Source organism: Lepisosteus oculatus, chromosome 21 (assembly GCF_040954835.1).
Source record: "Lepisosteus oculatus isolate fLepOcu1 chromosome 21, fLepOcu1.hap2, whole genome shotgun sequence".
Lineage (NCBI taxonomy): Eukaryota > Metazoa > Chordata > Actinopteri > Semionotiformes > Lepisosteidae > Lepisosteus > Lepisosteus oculatus.
In genome coordinates this window covers 8,376,507-8,400,915 of record NC_090716.1, presented here as the reverse complement: position 1 = coordinate 8,400,915, position 24,409 = coordinate 8,376,507, and the positions used below count along the sequence as shown (strand labels likewise).

The 24,409-nt window shown below is 35.2% G+C and overlaps 1 protein-coding gene across 2 annotated transcripts in view; it reads right to left on the bottom strand.

Moving 5' to 3' along the window:
- The window catches only part of syt9b (synaptotagmin IXb), a 36,324-nt gene that overhangs the window by 10,285 nt on the left and 1,630 nt on the right, over positions 1-24,409 (bottom strand). For both annotated transcript variants that reach the window (XR_001477258.2, XM_006642511.3), the window contains exons 2-3: positions 10,381-10,732; positions 8,331-8,877 (exon numbers count right to left, since the gene is read on the bottom strand). Coding sequence is in view for 1 of the 2 variants with exons in the window: in XM_006642511.3 (XP_006642574.1) it covers positions 8,331-8,877; positions 10,381-10,732 (899 nt within the window). In the remaining variant the exon portion in view is untranslated. The remainder of the gene's footprint in view (positions 1-8,330; positions 8,878-10,380; positions 10,733-24,409) is intronic.

Here is a 24,409-nt window from a genome sequence, read left to right as displayed (position 1 = left end):
ATAATTTGATTCTTTTTCAAAGACAACTTCAAGTGCCACAAAGCCTAAAGATAAGCATGGAAATTGCGAAGTGAAAGTGGTAACTACCAAAGAAATTTATCTAGGACATCTGCAGACCAATGGGCAACCCAGTATTTTACATCCATGTGTTTTTTGCAGTCTTACAAAGACTGTAAACTTAAAAAGACTGTAAACATATTATAGTGCTGTAGTTGCTGACATCTTCCTTTGCAGCTGCCCTCAATGTGTATAGGCAGATTGATTGGAGGTATAGATCCTTTATATCTGTTTCTATTGAATCTGTTTTCCTTTTATAATATAGTGCTTACCTCTAGATATCCCTCTCTTACTGAGTGCCAGAAATGTGAGCTTTGCAATGAGGCTCATTAAATTATTTATCCATACTGTATAACCATGACAAACCTACTCATGTCCCATATGTCATTACTCAAGAGGGCTGTCCCAGTTCAGTGGCCTTAATGGGCTTCAGATGACCTAGAACCCAGGTCCCAGAATCGTAGTCCCATCTCTGCTCTTTAATAAAACTTTGGGATCTCAGTTGTGTGGAATTGATTTTTTATCTTTATGCCACAAAGAAAAATTCTGAAAAAGGTGCAGTTCAACTGGTAGGATATTGGCCTTGTCAAGGAGATTAGTCTTTGATCTTGAGCAAGGTAAAAAGGTACAGCAGCATTTAACCTAGTTACTATTTAATTTCCTTTGCCGTGGAGAACTGGTGGCAAAAACGCATAAGGAGCCAAGCGCAATGCAAAAATAGAAGGAGAAAGATAGGTGTAATTGATGATACCTCGTAGCTCTTTTGGTCTGCTTGTTTCTTCTCCTGTTTTTCAATTTAGTTTCCTAAGCATTGTCTCAGACATTTATCTTTTAATGTGATGTGTTAAACACCTATCCACATTCCTGTTGTATAGTACCAATATTAAATATGAAAATATATACAGATTTAGATTGCTGTACTTTATATACAAGTATTAAAACACCTTAATTTAAGAAAGCAAATACAAGCGAATGTTGATCAAAAGGTTTAAAAATATGTCTAAAATATTAGGAAGATAAATAATGGAAATTTAACAAACTGCAGTGGCAAGTTATTCTTGTTTTGGTGGATGGGGGGGGGATCAGTGTGGGAAGTAATAGTGGATTGCAGGACTCAAAGCAGTTTAAAACAGAATATAAGTCTTGGTTCTATATCATGTAGTCGAAACATAGTTTTCACTGCCATTTCAATTAAGGTCAGAGTTATGTATACTTCGGGATGGGCATTCATGAAATATTCACTGCTCTAAGTATACTTTCATGTCATTTTCTTTAAACTGAAGGCTTGAATCCAGGGACAGAAAGAATTGTGTGTGGGGGTGCTTCTGTAATGGAAAATATAGACTACGGAAAGTGGATGGGATATTGAAAGTACTGTATATTTCTTTGCTTGGACTAATGCTCTTTGAATTCTGGGTGTTCCCTTTACTAGATGAAATGTAAAAAATACTCAATCTGATATCATCATTAATTCCCTTTAAAGTGAAAAGTTGCATAGCAAAAATAAATCAAATATGTTAATTTGAGAGTTATATTGGTTACTGCATGTTGTACACTATAATTGCTGAAATGAAATTCAGTATTTCAGATGTGCAGTACACCTGCAGGGGAATATTAGGAGCATTTTATTATATGCAAATAAATGATTACATGCTGTATAAATGAGTCCTATTGTCCTTTCCACAGGGGTAAAACAAATAACAAATTTTAGCCATAGTCAATCCAGAAAAGAACTTAACAGCAGAGAGAATACAAAACTTTTCTGATTCTGAAAATAGTCCACTGCATAATGTATGATTAAAAAAAAAGCTTTCTATTGGATTGGCAGGAGACCTGATGGTAAATTAAGAAATTGACTTCATGATTGTGAATGAAAGAAGGCAGATATGCCATGGGTGCTATTATTAGCAATACAGCAGTGTTGGTGTTGCATACAGTAAGTTAATTTGTCAGCTAATAAGGTTTAGCAAAAACAAGAAGACACAGAGTTTGTTATAACAGAATGTTGATACAGATCCTGTTGGCATGAGTTTAAAATCACTGATGACATGTGGATTTCTGGTTATCTTATCTGTGTGCATCTTTCTGACTGTTAGGAGATGGTACAACTCTGCTTTGGTGCTTTATTGGGGTAGGTACAGTATAATATACAGATGACAGTATAGATTGTTGCATGCATCTAATGGGGGAACAGAAAATAATTCCCAGATGTAGTGAACAAAGGTTGTGGATGGTTATTTAATTCCCAGATGTGTAAAGGCATTTCTTTAGAAGAAGCATCTTAAAAGACTTGAATGGAACACCCAGTCATCTGATCTAAACCCAATAGAACACTAAGAGGCATAGATTGAAAGTAAAACTGGAGGCAAAGCCACCAGCAAGAAAAAGTGGATTGAAATATTCTTCCTTATTTCTCCAGCCTTGCATTTCTGATTCATTGTGCAAGAAACACTGAAACAGACAGAGTCGATATAGCAAATAAAGGATAGGACAGATTAAATACAAATGGTGACCGATAAAATGCTAAATACTGAAATGACTACTAAATATATTTAATGTCCTTAATAAAACACCCATTTTCATTCAGCACTGATGAATAATTGCCACAAATATGTACTGTAGCTTCTCTTAATGAAACTGGGATTAGTGGAAAGCACTGTTATTTGAGAAAAAATCCCTTTCAATCATCATTGTTATTATTACTGCCTATGATTTCCTGTTTGTTTGTAGAGTTTAGGCTACAGTTTCTTTTCATCATAAGCTCCTGTATGGTCTTTGTGCACAGCTTTAAATTAATACCCAAGACAAAACTACAGCGGTATTGATCATAAAGCACATAATATAACAATATGAGGCAGAGTTACCATGATAGAAGAATTTGTAAAAAAGAAAGATTGTGAAAATCCCATTTCATGACTTCCAAATCTAATTTATGCAATGCGATTTACAGCTGTTTCAGAAACCTCAGCTTCTTTTTCGAGTTGTGACATGTTTCGTTTTCTAATTACCTGACTCTTGTTTCTAACAGAAAGCTAGAGCCAGATATTACAGAAGGTCATTTTTCTTTTGTCTATCTTGATCTCTATTCTCTTTACTCAAGTCAAATTATGATTCCAAAAGCTGTCCCAGTGAGACCATTGATCAAGGAAGTCATTTTATTTTTAAGATGACTTAATCCTCATGGATTTCATACTTTTATATACAGTATATATATTTCTGACATCTAAATTACTCTGTAGTAAAAGTATTTAATACATTGTTTTGAATATTTCCAAGTGTTCTGTCTTAAATTTGTAAATTTATTATGACCTTTCCTTTAATATTGATTTCCCTCAGCTGCCTTCGGTATTTTAATGTCCAAAATGTGATAGGTTAAATTATGCCAGTTCACTATGTGTGTGGCCCAAGTGTTCTGAACAAAGCTAGGGTTAAATACATATTTAAACTACTGTAATGTGTAGACTGTAGAGCCAAACAATACTTAAAATGTTTCAGGCTGCATGATTAATTTCACACTGCTCTACAATTACTGTATATGGTAAAAATGAGACTATGTGAGCTTAGCTGCTCTTTCAAGGTACTTGAATAACATACAGAGTTCAATTGAACTTGAACCTTGAAAAACCTTATCACATGGTTTATATCATATATTATGGATAATTTTATTTATTTCTCAATAAACAGAAGAAAAAGATTTTTGCTAGTTTTGTTTTTAAAGAAAGATATGATGAAGAGCATTTATTGCAGTGCTGGACATCCCTTGAATTGAAGGGAATTTTTCTGCGCAATTATAATGACTCTAGGGTAACCTCACCTGCGAGTTTGCTCTGTCTGTATGATAGGGTTTGTCTCGAGTGTTTGGACCAGAGTGTGGGCTGTGACATTAGCTACTATAACTGTGACCAGGCTTCCTTGAACATCACACAACTGGCTGAGCAATGCCAGGGTTTCCTCAGCTATTCCATACTGAGAGTGTATAAGGAGAGAATGACAAAGTTTTAGAAGACCCTACGTGACAGGGCCAAGTGTCATGAGCAACCCAGACCCAGATTTCTCTTATGGCACAGAACCAGGTTTTGTAGTGTAGAGGAGTTAACTGCTGCCCAGAGAATGGAGCCAGTCGAAGCTCTAAACCCATGAACAACTGTGATGAAATCCAGGTAGTTTGACACTCAGAAATTTAGATCAATAAAATTTTGATTGTATTTACAGTGCCTATAGAAAATCTAACACCCTTTCCTTTCCAAACGAACACATTTTGTGCTCTAACAGCTTGAACTCAAGACCCACTAACTCAAAATGTACTGTATTTATGGTTTGGGTTTCTGATTTTTATTTTTTCTTAGTTATTATTACTTATTTCTACCAAGTTAAACAAATTCCTCAAACCACTCATTCCCTTAAACACCACTTTTTCTCTACTGTCTCCATTTTGTTTCTGTTTCTTTCATTTTGCCTCACTATTTCCTTATCCATAACTATGGAAGTGAATTTGTGAAGTCAGACTTAGTTTTCATGTTAGGTATGACAAAGACAAAGTCCTTCAGGTGAGTGCACTTTCTTGTATTTTTGTGCTAGGAAAAAGGGATTATTTTTTTCTGAGAATGTTTGCCTTTATTTGCAACATCTTCTCATTTTAAAGTTTAAGAACACATACTTTAAATGAAGATCTATAACTCTACAGAAATGCGGTATAGTGTGGCTTACTTTCTAATATCACCTCTTAATTCTTCAGTTTTGATTGATATTCTAGCACGGTGCTGTCCAGAGATAAGGTTACTACATTGGCTTTATGGTGGTGATGGGAAATGCCATGTAGTATGACCTCAGTCTTGTCAAGTTTAAGTAAATGAAATTTTGAGTCATTTAGGTTTTTTTTTATCAGAGATGCAATTAGAGAGAATTGAAACAGCTACTTCAGTTTCAGGTTTAGTTTGGACATATATTTGAGTATTCTTAGCATTAAATTTTGATACTTCAGACTATGTGATTTTAAAATCTGACCAAGTGGAAACATGTAAATGCTGAATAGCAAGGGACCCAGTATTGAGCCTAGGGGAACACCAGATTTAACTAATCCAGCTTTAGAATTAAAACCCTCAACAGAAGAAGTGTCAGCTATGAGTAAATTACCAGTTGAACAATTTAAGAGAAAAGTCAGAAACTCCAAATATAGACTAAAGATGGGAGAGTAAAATGTCCAAGGTAGCACTTAGATCTAATGTAGATGAATTAGGATAGACAGAGAAATTGAATCAGCTGCCATAAGAAAATAGTAACTTGAGTAATGACGGCTTTTTACTCTTCATCTTTTAATGCTACTGTAATATTGATGTTTTTATGAAGGTGATATGAATGTTATCTTGCTACATCAACTTTGTCTGATAGTAATCTTACTATATGTTTAGTTTATATGTTGTTTTCAATGCAGGTAAAACACTCACAACTTAAAACGATTTAATTGATGTACAAAATAAGTTTAACACATTTCTCACAGCTAATATGTATAAGAAATCAAATTTTGACACCTATAAAACTTCAGTGCATAGATTTATACAGTATATAGAGTACTAAATATAAAATAAATAATTAAGTCAACAACTGCAAAGATTAAGATGTTCAATCATACCTCTAATCTAACATTCCAGGAATATATCTCTTGTTGCTGTCTTTTTGTTTAGATGAGATTTATCACCATTGTCATCCTCTCATCCTGGTGTTTGAAATGTTATGAGTGACATGTATTGTGGGTTGAATTTTGCATGCCCCACAAAGTGTGATTGCACAATCTGCAAATATGTTTGGGCCTTTTTCTACAAGCAGTTAAGAGTAATTTACTTGTCTACTTGATACTTTACTCCCTCCGCTGAATTTCTACAGTTCTTGTCTCTGTGAACTCTCTCAGGGCAAGTAGTGTGCCACTTACTGTACTTCCTTGCCTTGGAGGCTACAGCAAAGTATTTTTACATGTCAGCAGAGACTGTATCCAAGAGAACCTCATTGCTGAAAGGGATAGGAAGAGTAGACAGAGGTTCTCATCTAAGACTTTTACAATTGATCTTTTCACAATGATGTTGACCTTATCTGGTAAATATGACAATAAACAGAAAAAGGGTGAATAAATTAAGAAGCAGTTTTACTCTTTAAAGGAGTAGCAACTTCTAACAGAACAGGTGTCTGACATCCTGAATCTAGAAAGCCATAAATGGAAACTTCCGCTTTTAATTCCAAGCGATTACTTAATCATGACACTTGTAGCTTAATGTTTTTTCATGACTGAATGAACTTGCTTCTAAAACCAGGATTAAGGAATTATTACTGTGTCCAAGTTAAACACAAGGAGCAATGGGACTCATACCTCCCATTTACAACAGCAAAGGATCCCTCTCATACTGAAGTAGTCATTAAATATAAAGAAGGCAACGTTAATCACTCTTTGAAGAAAAATAATTGTACTGTATGTATATCAATTACAGTCTTGCATTTTAAAACCATAAACACTTATAAAATTCTATTCCATTAGATCTAACCAAATCCGGATTCAAATGCCTATTCCTGAAAGAACAAGCTTTAAATATCCAATTTTTTTTTCTAAGCAGGAAACACGGTTGTTGTAGTCACTAGAATTAATCTTAATAAGAGAAAGATTCAATACTGAATGAATTGTACTGGCTGTCAGCGAACACAAATTAGGTTTCCTTTCAACGTGACAGGAGGCATCAGCAGGGCTCATCATTTTGAGCTGCGATGAGGTTATCAGATACTGGGGAGCAAGTGCAGTAAATGTCACTGCTCTGCAGAGGGATTCAGCAAAGAGAAATGAGATCGACATGGAGAAACAAGCACCTTTGTTGGGGCAAACCTGTAGCAGCAATCACTTCAGCCACAGCAGTACTCTTTTCACTGAGAAATTGATTTGATCTGGCAATTCATTTCCATGTTCAATAATGGACTTTCATTAAGTCAGGCTTTTACAGATTTGCATTTACACCTATGTGTCACCATCTCCTTCAAAGCTGTCATTTTTCGTAACGCTTATATGGGAACAGAAGTCTCTTAATGTGCTTACAGCAGGTATATGTGTGGAAATATGTTTGCACATTACAGATTTGGTAATCTGTATTTTATTAAAATATTAAAACAGGATTTTTAATATTGTCACCATCTTTAACAACTGCAATATTTCCATTTTCTTGATCTGTACTGAATTCCTAGCTAATTTAGTCACAATTCCCATCATTTCTGTGTGTTTTACAGATAATCAAGGAGACTATAGTACTCACAGGGCATCCCTCCTCTCCTGCTTCCACCCAAGATGATTCTCTTGCTGTCAAAACCTGTAGTTCCCATGTAGTTCTTACGAATTAAGAAACCCAAGTTAATTGGTTTAAATAAATAAACAGATATAAAAATTGTTAATTGAATCATAAAACCTTATAAGTTATAATGAGAATGTTTGTATTATGATGTAGAGACTATTTTATTACTTTCTGGTTTGAATGGACAGGGCAATTAGGCTAGATTGTTCTATTTACATAAAGCCAAGTGTTGCTTATATACAGTATGAATTTTAACAAAAAGATATTTTTTCTTCTCTCAGGGCACCTTGATCTTTTTTTATTTGACATTGCAGAGACAGAGTAAAAATTCCTGCTGTGGTCTCCAATGAAAAAAAATCCTTTGCAGCATCATTTTCCTGCCGCTGTGAAAAACATCATTTTAGGCTGAATGTAAGTCAGAACAAAGTCATTCAAAGTGGGACGTGCTATGTGGATTCAAAAGTCAACCTGTACTCACTGTCCTGGTTAAACATTTATTGTTTAAAAGTTTTATTTTTATCTTTTGGTGCATAATTTTCATTAAGTGCATAAACTTGCCAAATGTTTTGCCAATATTTAGCAGCTTCAAGTATGAAGTATCTAGTAGTAGAAACCGGAAACAAGACTCCCAATATGTATCTTTTTTTCATTTTGATTTAGAAGTACAAGTTCTAGAATATACTAGACCTATTCAGTATTAAGTTTGTTTCTTTTTATTCCAGTTCCTAAAATTCCTGTTTTGGGGATATTGACAATCACACTTCTCATTCCAGGTAGTTAGGTTTCACAGTTCTTACCAGTAGTCATTAAGCATGATGAAGCAAAAACACCTGATACCCACCGTGCAATTTGTCAGACATTCTTTACAGTAACTATTGTATACTCTGAGGATTTTGAGTCAAGCTTGCATGATTTCTCAGCTGCTTCAGATAGAGAGCTATAAAAAGCACTTACTGTGGTGACATACTGGATATCCCTCCAGAGTTTTGTCTCCCTTGGAAAATCGGGCAAGTCTAAAAAGTTATCCACCACCACCTGGCCAATCATGTCGTGCCTGGAGAATCTGTCGAAGTCGTACACACTGAAGTGCAGCTTTCGCGTGGGTAGCTCATTATAGGAAACGGGGAACAAAAACACCTCGTCGAACACGGGGTTCAGAGTTTTTCTGTGCACTTTAGTCTGGTGTTTTGTTTTGCGATCTGGGAGCAAATATATTTTGACGTAAGGGTCAGAGGTGCCAGAGAAGTCCTTAGCCGGCAGGTCCTGTGCTTTGTGGATTTTGACAATCAGCTGCTCCAAGTCACAGTCGTATTTGAGGATAAAATTGAGCTTCCCACAGGATTTGCTGTTATTTCTCCTACCATCATCCGTATCAACTGATCTCTGTTTGTACAGCTCTGGTTTAATCCTCCCAAGCCCAGTGAGTGACTCCTGCCTTTGAAACTGTGTGATGTTGAAATCCGGGTTGGAGAGATTTAGTTGCCTTCGGATCGAATTGTGCCTTCAGAGGAAGGAGAGACAGGCGTAAATGTGCTATTAGAGTATCATGAATCATTCAAATTATAGTAACAAGTACATTATGGAAAATATGATGTATTCCTAAAGGTCTAAAGTTTCCCTGCTGCTCTGCAGAAAGATATCCTTTATCTCAACAGCACAAATGAATGCAAAACCCTTTAAGAGCTGTTTAAGAGCCCTTCTCTTGCCTGGAGGTTAGGCACTTACTGTAGTTTTTCATATCAAACACTCTTTTGGATACCACATGTTTACTGTTTTTCTCCATTCTTTAAATGAGATATTAACATTTTGATAAGGATGTTGTAAGTTACAGGCAAACAAAGCTTTTTAGATACTAGGTTGTTTCTATTTAGATCAGTCTATGGTGGGCAGATGGACAGAAAAACATTAGTAAACTTTTACTAAGGAGTATTGCTTTTGGCAGATTGGGAGCCCAGCATGTCTTTTTTCCTTTTGTTGCTTTTCCTCTTTTTTCAATCTCTTAACAGATGTACACAGAAAAGGTGACTTTGTGTTCACTAACAATCTCTTCAAAGCCTTGGTTATGCTCCTTACTGTAGCCATTGCTAATGTTTAACTGATTTTCATGTGGCTGAGTTAATGACAGGTCTCGTTCACATTATTCAGAAGGAATAATCCCTGGAGAACTGGATGTTTGTGGATGTTTAGTTATAGTGAGGTTTGGCTTAACTCGCTTAGCCGAGAACCAGCCCCTTGGCCACAGAACTAGAAGGCTGGGACCCCAATTCACAATTAGAAGCTGCAAAGATTGGGATGTGGTTGAGGAGGGATGTGTAGAATCGCAAAAATTCTACACATATGTACACCATATGTAAAGAGAGCTTTACATATGGTGTACTGTAGCTTTCAGGAAATGCTGCTGGAAATGATGATTATTATTTAGTACAGCTGTGGTGAAAGTGACTTGGTTGTCATGTCTCCTGAACTTTAGCTGAGACTACCAATTTGTCCCAATTTTAATATATTCTACAGTATGTTACTCCAGTCTAAATAAAAAATACTTCTTGATAAATAGTGGGACAGATATATTTATATCTAAAGTCTAGAAAAGAACTTTAAAAGATGCAGAGTAAGTAGTAAAGTTTAGAGTTGTGATCTGATAGCCCAGGTGCACCTGACCTTGGAAAGGGAACAAAATGTCTAAATTCATCAAATGAACTACTATATGTTTTAAAAAAATACAGAAGTGCTTTATTTTTGCACTAATGTATAAGATCGCCATAGAATAAGTTAAACCTATTGACCAAATAATGATTTTTTTGTTCGCTGCCACTGTTTTGCCATAAGTGAGAAGCAGATCATGACCTGTGGGATAATAATGTTTAAGGAGTTTAAACTGAAAAAGTCAGCTGTAGATGTTCTTGTTAAAAATGAGACTGTCAGTTGTACACTCAGTAAAACTGTGGCTATTCTGTCTTTATTCTGCAAATCTAATGACAGCACAAGGAGTGAAAGGGAAACTAACCGAACGGAAGAAGTGGGTTCCGTGATCTGCCTCTGCATGCGAGCATTGTGGAGGCAGTTCTCTTTCGGTTTGGACTGTGCCTCCAGGGGGATATCGGGGGAGGTGTGACTGATTTTCATGGCAGACTCGGGAACGGTGGTCGGCTCCTTCATGTAATCCTCGCTGTACTCATTGTCGTTGACCTCGGTGTCCGTGTACACGGGCTGCTCCAGCTGGCCGGCTTTGGTTCCGGCTGACGGGCCCCGCTCACGCCATGGGATCCAGCACAGCTTCCAAGACACAAAGAGGGAGACCCCGAACAACGCAAGACCGCACGCAGTCACCACCAGAGAGAGCAAGCTCACCGAGACATCTGCAAGGCACAAAACACGGCACTATTCAACACTTGATTGTTCCTTAAGGAAATTCCACTTGATTGTACAGGAGATAGATAGATAATATTTTATTAATCCCGTAGGGAAATTGATTAAATTTAATCAATTTCCCTGAAATGAAGTCTTGGTAAACAACATGAAATAGAAGTGCATCAAATATGTCATATACTGTGTACAGTATATAACTAACAGCAATATCTCACACAATCCTCATAACAAATAATCATATTAGAAAAAACTAATCACACCTGCCATATCTTAAAACTGTTAAAAATCCAGGACTTATACGGTCTGTTATGAAGATTAATATTGTACAGTACAAATAAACTTTGGAATCTGTTTAAGGGATTCTTAATTAGAAGCTGGATGATTCATGGGGATAATCAAGGGATGCGTTATTTTACAGGATAAACTGTATTTGATTTTCCTGTCCTAATGTAGCATTACAGAAGTTGGATAAAAAAACATATTAGAATAACTTCTTGCATTTATAAAGGGCTTTTTATCTTAAAGGATCCCAAAATGCATTATGTCTAGGAGGGGACCCACTTTATGTGCACTTGATGGGCAGCACCCCCCTGGGGGACAAGTAGAGAATGTTGAGCTGCTGATGCAGAACTACACACCAGAGTTAACGAGGAAATTTGGTGAAGTAAAATCATTCAATTCCAAGTGAAAACATAGCTAGCATACTGAGGTTGAGTTTTGACAATGCCCTAAGATCTTTAATGATGTCAAAATGAGGTTTTAACTTTTAGCTGAAGAATGGCTTCTGGGCAAGCATAGTGTCCCAGGTCTCCATGCTTTGGCGGTGGTCCAAAATGTTCTGGTCCAGAGGGAAGATTGCCAACTACTGGTCCATTTACACTTCTTTCGGGTTTTGCGCAAAGGTGTACAGCATGATGTCATGACTGGCAAAATAGGTAATTTAGGTAATTTAGTTGTCTGGCAAGAACTACCAGAATAGGTGTCTTATCAATAGGCTTTCAGATACTTTAAAATGAGAAGTATGTATTTGAGAGAATGAGAGAATGTGTATTTGTTATATTGCAGTAGATAAAGAGCAGACTGATCTAGATAAATGCAAACTTAGGCACTGGCTCTTGCAACATACCTAGAATATCGTGTTAGTATGAGTATTGAATAAAGCCAGAAGGAATATACACCGCTAGAATGATTTAACTGTGAACTGGTCACACTTTTTGCCTGATGTGTAATACATGATGCCTAATGAGTGTACTGTACTTACTGTATATATAGACAGCATTCCCACAACATTTCTTGTGTTGGACTATTTTGAGATGTTGTAACAGTGCAGGTCTCTCTCTTGGAAGACATACGTACTGTAGCTGATGACATATTCATTGTATTTAAAAATGATCAAGTAGTAACACTTTTACCAGATACCAGATGACCAGATTCAAAATGAAGTACTGTAGAACTCTAGGGAACTACATAGGATATCCAGAAGTTATTCCCGTGTTCTTCAATCAGAATTTATTAAGTATTTTCAAACAAAAAGAATTCAGAATAAAATATTTTTGCAAGTTTCATGAATTTACTGTACACAAATCTTTCTGTTGGCATCACATTCTAATTAAAAAAATAAAAACATTATTTTTACACTGATTAAAATGTAGATGATACAACCACCTACTAATCACACTGTATACATACATGCCTTTTTCAACAGTGTTTTGCAAAAGACAAATAGTAAAGTAAAACTAAATAATTATTATGCTACTTGAAGATTAAGAAGGTTTTGAATGCTTACAACTCTTTGTCTAGTTTCATGCTTGCTGGTGTAAAACAGCAGTATGACCTCTGAATATTAAGATCAACCCATAGAATTTCATTCCCTCTAGCAGTATTTAAATTATTAGTATCTTCACAATGTTAAATAAGCCCCCAGTTGTAGATACGAAAATGCAGCAAACATTTAACTTTAAGGAAACTGCATTTTAAAAATGTTCAAAAATCACTGTAAAAGTACTGTAAAAGTGTGTCTTGGGAAATTTCTAAATGTACAATTCTATATCATAAATAAACGAACACTGGGAAATACAGTATTTCCTGAAAGGTACTGTGAGAACATTTCCCCTGTTTTTTGTGGATCGTACAGTATGAAATGTATAGTGCTAACGTTTTTGTAAATAAAACCTCTGTCAAATTTATCACACATAAAGGACATTACTATGTATGTTTATCAACTACTCTATATTATTATGGTTTCCATGTGTAGTAACTTGTATAAATAATTTCAGAATTTTGACTAAATTGATATGTATAATCTATTTTTATATCCTTACCAGAAACCAAAACTGTGCGGCTTGAACAAAGATCCAGATATTTAGAATTTACAGCGGTTGCCTTATAATCCTAATTTCATGTACTGATTATTGATATATATGTAAAAGCATCAACCAATATATGGGTTGGTAATTGCTATGTGCATTAGTAAATCTCTCAATCTCTCAATACTGTATATAAAGGGATTTACCTTGAGCAATGAACTGATATAAGTGAATACATTTGCAAAATGTGATTCAGCTGGACATCACATTTAATAGAAACCATTATTTGTCTAAATTAGCACAGATATTACACACATTATTCACTGGAGTGAGACCCAGCTGTACCGCACATAATTATGTAAAGGTGTGTAAAAAGATTAAAACTGGCCTCCACATCTTTCTAAGAGGCAAAAGTCTTATTTACAAAATGTTTAATGTTTTCCATATCTTACATTTCATTAACATATAAATCTGTGCAGTCTGTATGAATGTATCTTAATAATATGTATGTGGTAATGTACATATTATTAACATGGTAAATGATAAAAAAATAACATGTTAATTGTATTTTGGTAATACAATTGAAATTCCTAGAAAAATATGAAATGCACTTTAAATCATACAGTAATGTATGTATGGATTAATCATATGATTTCCCTGTTCTTCATGAAGTACAAACAGCTATGTATGAAGAACATAGCTGTTTGTTTCTGTACTAAAATGCAATACAGTTAATGTTTTATAGTCTCTGAATTTTTAATCTAATTAGACAGGAAATAAGGCAACATTTCTTATATAAATGCACATTAAGTCACAATGTATTTACAAGCTATTTATGGCTACTGTACATAGTATTTCCATTTTGTTTTGTGAACAAGAGTGTTTTTGTGAGATAAAATAGATTTATGTTTTCAGGATTAATGTCCGTGCATGCAGTAAGTAAGACACTGGGAAATTAAGAAATCAGCCTACCCCACCCTACCCTGCTCTGTGTTGAAATAACAAATTACAATAATTACTTACAGTGATAAACTAAAAATGTAGAGGAATTAGCCATTTAGAGTCATCTGGCTTCTCATCATTACAGAAGAAAAATTAGCTGATTAGTCATGTTAACTGAAATTAAAAAAAAATGAATGCTCAATTTCATTTCATTTATTCTGGATGTTATTTTGTTTGAATAAATCTTTCAGATGCATTTCAGTAGCCTGTTAATTGTTTGGTAAACATAAATTACTTTGCTTAATAGCTTAATAATGCTGACATACTGTACACTAGTATTCTGAAAACTATTATATGTGGGTTAAGTATGATTTGTTAAAGATTAATTTTTCATGTTTGTTTATGCACACATTACCAAGAAATGCTTGAAGTCTGGAGTATGTCCTTTTAGGAAAGTTTTACAGAGTTCTTCAAAAACTTGAATTTTACATTCCTTCTGTGGTTCAAATGGGCTCATCTCAGATATGCTCTAATTGACACATACTGTCCATCTTCCCTACATGAGAAAAAATTGTAACTTTTTCCGTGGTAGGTCAGATCTCAAGATCTAATGCCATTTAATTACAGTATGTTTCATTTAAAAGCTTGGATGCTGGATAAAAGCATTAAAAAACAGGGAAATTAGAAGGGCTCTTTGACACCCTCTCCTTTGGTGCTATTCACACACCGCTCTCCTTCCAGTGTTATTTTTTTTAAAAAACAAAGTATAATCAACTATAAGTCCAGTTAAAAGGCTTTTCACCAGGGAGGTCAACTCTGCTCCTGAGGCGTCAAGTGTCTTCTGGCTCATGTTGCAACCCGAGTAATCAAATCAACATCTAATCTAGTCATTTTCTTAGTAAGGAATATATGGAATTTTCTTTAGGTCTTTTCCAATTGATTACTCAAAACATTCACTTCATTAAAGGGACAGCTATCTTTAAAACACCTCCGAGCCTGGATAGATGTACTCCCATAATGCAGTTAATTAAATAATTAGATCAACAATGTAACGGAGAGCTGGGGTGGAACAAATCTCGGAAGACATTAGCCACTCCCCGAATTGAGTCTGAGAACCTTGCGTTATACCAAAGCAAAACTTAAAAGACAAGTTTTCAGTTTGGTTTGGAAAGACTCTAGTGTTGCATGTTAAGTGGGATGGAAATTCAGAATCAGTGGACGTAGCAGGTAGTGGCTCTGAATTCAGCCAAACCAAGATGATATATAATGTAGCAACCAGCATGTCTGCATTGCCAGGTGACTGTAAAGTGTCTTGATATTCTGGCATAGCATAGGGAACGGCTCCCATACCACGTGAGAACACGAGATTGGTTAAAAACGAGAAGAGCTCACTCACTCACCCTCATGCTTTTTGATTCCTTGTAATAAAAGAGCCAGTCCCTGATGAACAGTGGCACTTCAACACAACTTTTTTTTTTGTTTAAAATACATTGCTTAAGATGAAAAGTATGTAGAAATGAATATAGAAAGCAACTATTTCATATAAGAAAAAAAAATAAATTGTGTTCTGGATAACCTTGACACTATACCACTTAGCAATTCAGAAGCAAATCACGTTGGTAGCTCATAGTTAATCACACAGTCTTTGAATAGGGTTGGTAAAACTGGAGGAAAGTACTTTGTGCAAGCTCTTGACAATGTTTTTTTTATGTGGAAATGCCACATTATTATTTTCAGTATCCATTTAGCCTGGATTTGCTGTTTGCTCATATCTTTGCTTTAGGACTCCTACACCTGTTGTTGTGATAATGAGGACCCACAGATGTGGTCTTGTGATAAGCCCTTCTTTTACATGAGGCTCCACAGCACCTTCACAGGAGAGTTAGCACCAACTGGAGGAGTGCTCTGGGGTCCTAGTAGGTGTCGCGAGTTCTTACTGCACCAGAAGTCAAGACATCCTTGCCTGAAAAAAGCCCCCCAAGTTACCTTTCTTTATAGCAGCTTTAGGCAAACCAGCTTGGAGTATATAACTGGTGAAAAAGAAAAGAATTGCACGATTGCACCATTTAAAATGGTGGCTTTTCTGGTGGTTTTATTTTTTATTAAGAATGTGTAAGAACCTTCATTTAGTGTGATTTAGTTTGCACTCTGTCCTGCCTGCTTTATTGTTTTTAGAGTACAACATAATTTCTTTCAATCAGAAAATAGTTGTATTCATTACTCAGTCTGGCACGGAAATTAGATGTTGGTTCTTTGATGGGCTAATGACCACTATGTTGTAAAACCTTAAATATTAACATGAAATAAAAGCTATAGTAAACAGCACAGGATTAGTAGCAATAAGGAAGTGGAGTAGTTGGTGTTAATATGTTAAGTTTAATGATTGACTCAGTAGACTTTTAGACCCGTGGAGGTAATATCAGCCAAATATACAATACTAGACTCTTGCTTTGTTTGAAAATAAATATGTTTGTGAAAGAACTAAATATGAAATATGGATACAATATATTCTCTAGTCAGTGACTAGAGATTTTAAATCTTATAAGTTACCATTGATAAAGACCATTATAATCACATCATATTGAGCAAATAGCCCATGAACAGCCTTATTTTGACAGCTGTTTTATTGATACAAGATAAGAGGATATTCCAGAATGTTCTGTTTGCAAGACGTTTTATTCTCTCAAGTGATAACTATGGTTTTCATTAATTTCACTGAAGGCTTGAAGCAGGTTCTAAACAAATGTTGAGCAAAGATTCTGCTTTTAAGACAATGTCATTTAGAAAATTAGAAATGTTATTAAAAGGGGATTTATTTCTGTCAAAATGTTTTATTTTACTAAGTTAATAGAAGAAAATAGTTTAAAGTCTACCATGTATCATTTTAAACACAATGTCATCAAATGTACTGCTCTTACGCACATGGTGCTGTGACAGAATGTTTCATGATATCTCACAGCTCTATATGACTTTAACCAGGAAACCCAAGTGAAGTACTGTACATTATGGGTGTTTTTTAATAAGGATAATCAAAAAGCATTACACTTCACCACTATGTGACACAGATGAAAATTATCATGGTAAAGGAGCATATAAAAAAAAAACTTTTAAACAGGTCACTGTTCTGATATTTCTCAAGTCTTGGAATTGGATGCTTGCTGATAATGGAACATTTTGGATGAAGCATCTGTGATGATGCTCTGAGAGCGTTGTTGTAGGGCAGGAAAATGTTTCAATTCATATTTAAACGGAAAGCCAGCCAATCCCTTTGATTATCATAAAATATTGTGTTTTGGCCCTACCCATGAAATGAAATATTCCCTTTGAATTAAACTATGTGGTTACCAGACATTTAGGTTGTTTCATTAGAAGACAGAAATATGGCACTGGCTATACTGTAAGTATGACAGCCACATTTTAACTAGGAAGCCATTAACTTTGTTTTTTTATCATATACTGCAGTTTTGACTGTCTGGATACGTTTGTATTCTGTACCAAGTGTCTCTTTATTCACTTTCTGCCCAAGAAATATGCTAGTGTGATTTACCATTTCTTAGGTCTGAGAGAGCACTTCTATATACTATTTATGTACATACATATATAGAGAGAACCTTTTCTTGGGTAAAAAATAAAACACTAACAGTTTTTCTTCTGTATTTCAGATAATCGAATACTTGAAAAGTAGAGTATCTAAATCTCTTGTCCTGCTTAAAATGTGATTACCTCAAGAAATTAATTATCTTGCCTTTCACCGAGTTGTATTCTAACCATGGTATAATTGTAGAAGACACAACACACTGTAATTGTTGAGCTCTGCAAACTTTGAGTTAAAAGCCTTTCATGGTAATAGTAATAGTTAACATGGTGCTTTAACTCACCAGTTGAAGTTGCTCCATCTCACTTTGAAGATAACGCTAAATATAGAGCAAGAAAAGAGCCAAACTGCCAATGCTAAAGGCAGCAGCATGATTAAACATGTCTCTCTTTGTACTTGGTTAGAATCGATCTTCAAAAAAAGGCCAGACATAGCTGATGTAGAAAGGATGAAATATACAGTGAGCCAAAAATTAAGATGAAAGAATGAGTTTGGAAAGAACAGTAGCAGAGGAAGAAAACAGCATCATAAGATTAGAGATTGAACCATTGTTGTTGTTTTACAGTTTTTGAGGAATGTCATAGTATGTTTGCTATATCTACAGTGATTCTCTTGGCAGAGTGTGTATTATCCAGGCATAAGGGCAATTCTTTCTAGGTTCTCTTAACTCAGAACTGCAGTTTGTTCATGGAGTTTACACAAATAATCTGCAATATAGTATTTACCCCCTAGTTATTGGCAACAATTAGTAAGGATTAATTTAATCCGATGTTTTCAACTAGCTAAGATGATTACAGAGGCTATCTTCACAATTTAACTTATGACATTTGACTTCCAAATTTTAGGCTAGCCTCTTCAATCCTGTTTAAAAAGTGATCAGTATCCAGCTTGTATTGTTTCAGCTTCTTTCTCTTAAAATATATGCTAATCATTCTTGAGCACATACACTCAGTTTATGACTGGCCATACAATTTTAACTTTGAGCACACTGTTTATTCTTTATCTTGCATTGCTTATGCAGTAGGTTCTTTAGCAATGTATATGCTACAAAAAAGCACTGTAAAGTCATTACAAACCAAAACAACTTCTTAAAAGAGATTACCAATTTATACAAATCTTTGATAAATCAGATGCAAAGAGAGTAATGTTCTAGCTAAGGGCAATTTGCATTTGGGTATAGCATACAAAAGATAATGACAAAGGTAAAGGCTTAAAATAGAAATGGATTGAATATCCATAGGAAGACAATACACTTTAAAACAAACGTGAGCTGCTCTTTCATGATATCTAGGTTGAATGTATAGATGGATGGATAACTAGAAACTTTCACTGATTATAAAACAGCGCAAAGCTCAACATCACATTCGTATCATGCAAGCAGAAATTGCAGCAAAATGAGCCCGAGGAAGCAATTTTCTACCGCACAAAAGATAAGTATATAGTAAGAGCTGAAAGTAACGGCAATCCAATAAATGCATTCTGAGCCGGCACATAATATTTTTGTGGCTGCTTCACTGTGTGTAGAAAAGCTATGAATATCTTAACTGACTTCTGAAGGAAGTTATCACCCTCAAAACGCTGTCTTCTTCCAACATTTTCCCCTGGATGCACAGAATAATGACTATGCAATTACCATTGAGATATTTCTGTAGATGAGCATAGATTCCACTGGTATTAGAAAAGTTTCAGCACATGTGCTAGGTTGTGCACCAGAAACTGTTGATCAATTGATACCTTGTAGCAGGTACTCGAACAAAACTGCAATGTGCAATTGAACATAACACCCTGAAACAAACTGAAACAAACTGTACATATGTGCATTCATTTACAGGACAAGTTTGAACAAATTACCACAATGTAGCATTATCGGCGATTAATACCTGTCAGGAATGCTCTCAATTGTTAAATTAAGGATTATGGTAGATGAGCCAATCTTTTGCAAATTGTTTTATCCTCTTTATGGAATGCAACTAAAATTTTATTTCCTCTATAAATTACCATGGGATCTTGAAAAATCTTGGAGAATACAGAATGTACAATAAATGTTAGTAGATCCAGCTCTAGTCTTGTGGAGTCTTGTTCTATCTTCTCCCCATCACATTCCTAATGTCTAGCCTGAAGGTGCAATTGCCTGAGACTTGGACTCTGTAATCACTCCACTCTGAACAGCACTTTGAGGCTCCTTGGAGAGGAGCTCACTCACTTTAAAGGCCTCAGAGAGGAATTCAATATTTTATACCACTGACATTGAAGACAACACTCTAAGCAAGCATTCTGGAAGATTCGTTTTCTGTATTGACCACAATGGTTTTACTTTGCAGGATATTAACTATGTGCAACAACATATAATGTCTCAATGAATCATGGTGCTTTGTCATAAATCAGATCAGTCATATAGGAGAAGTGCAGTAAAATGATGAGTGTCTGGAAGCACTTTGTGGTCACAATCTTTGCGCTGTTTTTCCTCTATGATAAGTGAGTGCAATTCACAGTTTTCCTTAATATAAAGTTTTGTTTCTACAGAGCAGACATATCTGTATGGATATTTCTATACATAATAAAGCCCCCTCAGGCACATGATGCTGTGATTTCGGTGCACTTGATATCTTAGTCCTTCTACAGTGAGTTTGTTTCCCACACTATGGGCAGCATTTATTTCAGTACTGCACAAATTTAAAATTCCCAGCCATTAGCACGTTATGGCTGACAATATACAATATACAACATACATATATCACAAATGTTCTCATGTTTATTTATATTTGTATATACAATTTAATTACACAGAACAATGCTTTTATGTTAATCCTAAAGTATATATCTCATTACCTGTATAGATTAATCCTCAAAGTGAGTAATTCAACCTACTGTACAACTGTTCTACAAATTTTGTACTGTAGCAAATGGTAATGATGAACAATGACAAGCTTTAAAACTGAACTGCAAGGGATACTGCATTAAACGTTTTGATGTACAGTAAAAGAAAAATTACCTTTAGAATCACCATTGTTTGTACTAACATTGTTCCAATGATTTATTTTCAATAAAATAATAAGTTTAAGTAAAGCAGGTGTCTTACAAGAATGGTCTTGTCAGTCCTTCCATCTGGCATTTACACACACAAACCTTTTTTAATTAAGTAATGTAAACAAAAACTATTGTTCTTCAGCCAGTGTTTGTCTTGGTTTATATTAAATAAATCGTGGCCACATTGTTTTTTTCTGTATTTGCCTATGTTTCAGGGGAAATTACTCAGGTGATGAAATGGTTTAATACAGTATGTTCTCTTTTCATAGCAAATTGTTCAACCATATAAATTCAAAGGATTACACATAAGAAATGAAAAAAATCAAATATATTCTAATGATTACAGTGACTGAAATCCCAGTGATCCCATAGGATATGAAATGTGCTGCTCTCTAGATACAGCAACAGCAGCCAAACGAACTGCAATAGATGACATACTTTCCAGACATTTTCGACCGCTTGACACTTCTATTGTGTATCATGGCTTTTATTGAACCATGCTCTTCATTATAAGATGCATTGTGTTGGTAAATATTTCCTGCAAGAATCTGAAGTGAACAAAGCTAAATATTAATGGCAAAAAAATCATACTGTTGTGCTGTCTTAAAGGCTCTGTAGGCCGCCTTCTGCTCTACATGGAGTATACCTTTAATCTTCCAATGTCCTAATTACAGTAACTGGTGAAATGTAATTATTTTAGAACAAGCTGTCATGATTAAAGCTTCTGTAACATGAAAAGGCCTACATTTTTTTGTTGCTTTGGAGTAGTGCTTTTTACATCTGACATTACATTTTTCAAACTAAACATACAATTCCAAATGCTGCTTCAATTTATTGTATGCAATATGCAGTATTAACCACATTATAAATATCATTTCTGGGTTAAAATAGCAATTTACAGTAAGTATGGTATTTTTTCAGTATAGTCTGACTGGTATTATTTTTGTGTTTTTAAAAAGACTTGCACATGAGGGGGTTTAACTTGTTTAGAAGAATACAAACTGAATACCTCTTTTGGGATGAATTCATAATTTAGCAGAGCTTCTAAAAGAGAATTCTATTGTTTCAGAGATTGTGTTAACTGCCCATTACAGACTGACCTACTTCTTCTCAGTTTTATTCCCAAGGATCCTCATGAGGGCATAAAGTTTCACAATTTCAAATTTTGTTTTTTAAAAACCTTTTATATCCACCCCATAGTTTCTCTATAATCTTATTCCATTCAGATATAAAAAAGATTGACTTTTCACTTTAATTACTTCTAGGGAATAATTCAGATGAATACATTATAAATATTTTTCTACTGGTGTTTATATTTTCAATTCCTGAATCTCCAGTTATTTTTTTAATAATTAATTGACAGTTATTAATCAACTTGGACTGCACACGGGAGAAAACACACTCTGATCTAATACCCGCTTGTCGGAGCCATTCATTTTCTGATGTACTGTAAGCTCCACAGTTCCTTATGGTAGAGTTAGCACTGATTGGGGATGTCAAGTCTCTCACCAGCGTCAGTGAAGCCACGTCAAGCTTGTAAACAAATTGCAGGTCCCAGTAGTCTGTCACTTTGCAGGCTGGGGAAATACTGACCAGGTCTAGTCCATTCAAGCCAGGGCTGCTCAGCCACTTGAGGAATCCTGCTGAAAGCCATCTAATTCCAGAGCAAGTACAAACCACAGGTATCAGGAATACAGGTCTAAGCCTGCTCTCTCCATGCTCTTGCTTATACTGGCTGAGCCTCTTGGGAGCACACCGTCTTCCACAACATTTTGATTTAAAATTCAACAAATAAAAGGTGAGGACAGATACAGTATGTACAGTAGCTGCAGTTTAATAAATCATTGGATTTTGAGCTATGGTAGCATTAGCCCTGCCAGTATTTCTGTAAAAAAGATCTGAAGCTTTTGCATTTTGAAACTCACAGTTAGAACTATCAAGCTAAGTAATAGCTTGTAAAAACTCCTTACTACTCACAAACTGTGTGAGCATCAAAGAAAGGTTATTAATACATTGACTGTGGAGGCGGGGAATCTTAACCCCAGCACACCTCCAATGGACCATAACATCTGCCTCTCCAAAAACCTTATTATCACACTCAAAACTGCCAAGCAGGAGGCTCGACTGCTTCATAAATTGGCAAGAAAACAAAAAGCCTTTCATTTATGTCTTACTGTGTGGAATCCAGTAGGGGTGGGCAATTATCTAGAGTAATACTGTTGTGGTAGGTGTTGTAAAAGGAGTTATGACAGTGTTCTAGGGGGGGAAAATACCACTGTCAAAATTGAGGCTTCTTGTGTCACAGAGATGAAAAGGCTGTATGAACTAGAAAAGCTTGCTGAACCTACAGTACATCTGCTGTAAAATTTATTGAATTCCTAAAGAAAAAATGCAATGTTCTTCTACACAGCAAGTCAACAGAACATGTTAATTAAAAATACTCTTTATAATTTTTTTTCCATTCTAATAATTTTATTCTTGTGCCAAATGGAACATAACCTAAACAGATTGTATGTTTCTATAAATAATATTTAGTAACAGCTTGCAATGGTTTGTCTAATTAGAACGACTTGAAATAATTAGCTGTAATATTTTGTATTTTTTGCCTTCTGTTATGCAATTCTAAGTTTTGATGTTTTATTAGATATGTCATGTTTAACCAAGAACTCTGATTCCTCTAAAAAACAGACATTAAAAAATAATTTCATTTTTCTTTTGAAAAACAGACTCCTGTTAGCTAATAGGGATTAAACAAGAAAAGCATTTGCTGTATATTTCCGCTTATGAATTAATATCCTGTAAATTATATCAAACTTCTGTTTATAAACATGTCTAAACATTTATAGATATTCATGTCTGGAATGATGTACAGCACTGTCAAATTCTGAGAGCCTTCCATATTCTGTGGTGCCATGTTTAGCTTAATGGAAGCCAACAACGGATGATTAGTTATATAGTGAATGGTGTACAAAAGTGCAACCAATTCCTGACACTGAATCTCTATTAAGTCCAAGGAAGTGGTTCACTAATATGCTTTCACTGGTGTGGTTAAGAACAGCCCGGATGTGGTCAAAGGAGTTCACACAGTGTGCCATGACCAGATCATGGCAATGCCTGGATTTGGTGAGGCTGTTTACTGTATTGTAACCCACTAGAACCACCTTGACGTATGTTGCAGATTTTGTCATTATGGAAGATGGGGAACTAGTTGACATGGCCTGTCTAGTGCAAACTAGACTGCATGAATGATGCTCAACTAATCCAGGAAAACATTCCTACTAAAACCATGTTTCCTGAAGTCCTTCATGCAAATTATGTGCCATATTGGGCTCCTTCACATACTGTAATGTGTAAGTGTGGTATTGCCCTTTCATAAGACAAAAGATAGGCTTCCATTCTGTGTATGGTTCCACTTCTAGAAAAACAGGTGTTCTCTCAATTATACAGTAGGTCACTATTAGACTGTATTATATCTCTGTAGAGTTTCGCATACCTTTCGTAAAATTTTGGGAAGGGGAGATCAATATATACTTCAAAACACTGAGAACCCGAAATATTAAATATTCCCATTATGAGCTAATGTTGGACATTTTCAGAACTGCATAAAAATCTAGTTACTCTGCTGAAATAAAATACAGAAAAAAATGCCTGCACATCCAGGCAGTAAATAGGTCACTGTGCCTTTAGGGAAATAACTATGAACTTGTATGGGATCATGTATGTTTTATTATATTTGTAACACATGGTTTCATACATTTTTGTAATCAAACTGCTATAATTGGCCGCTTACTTAGAAT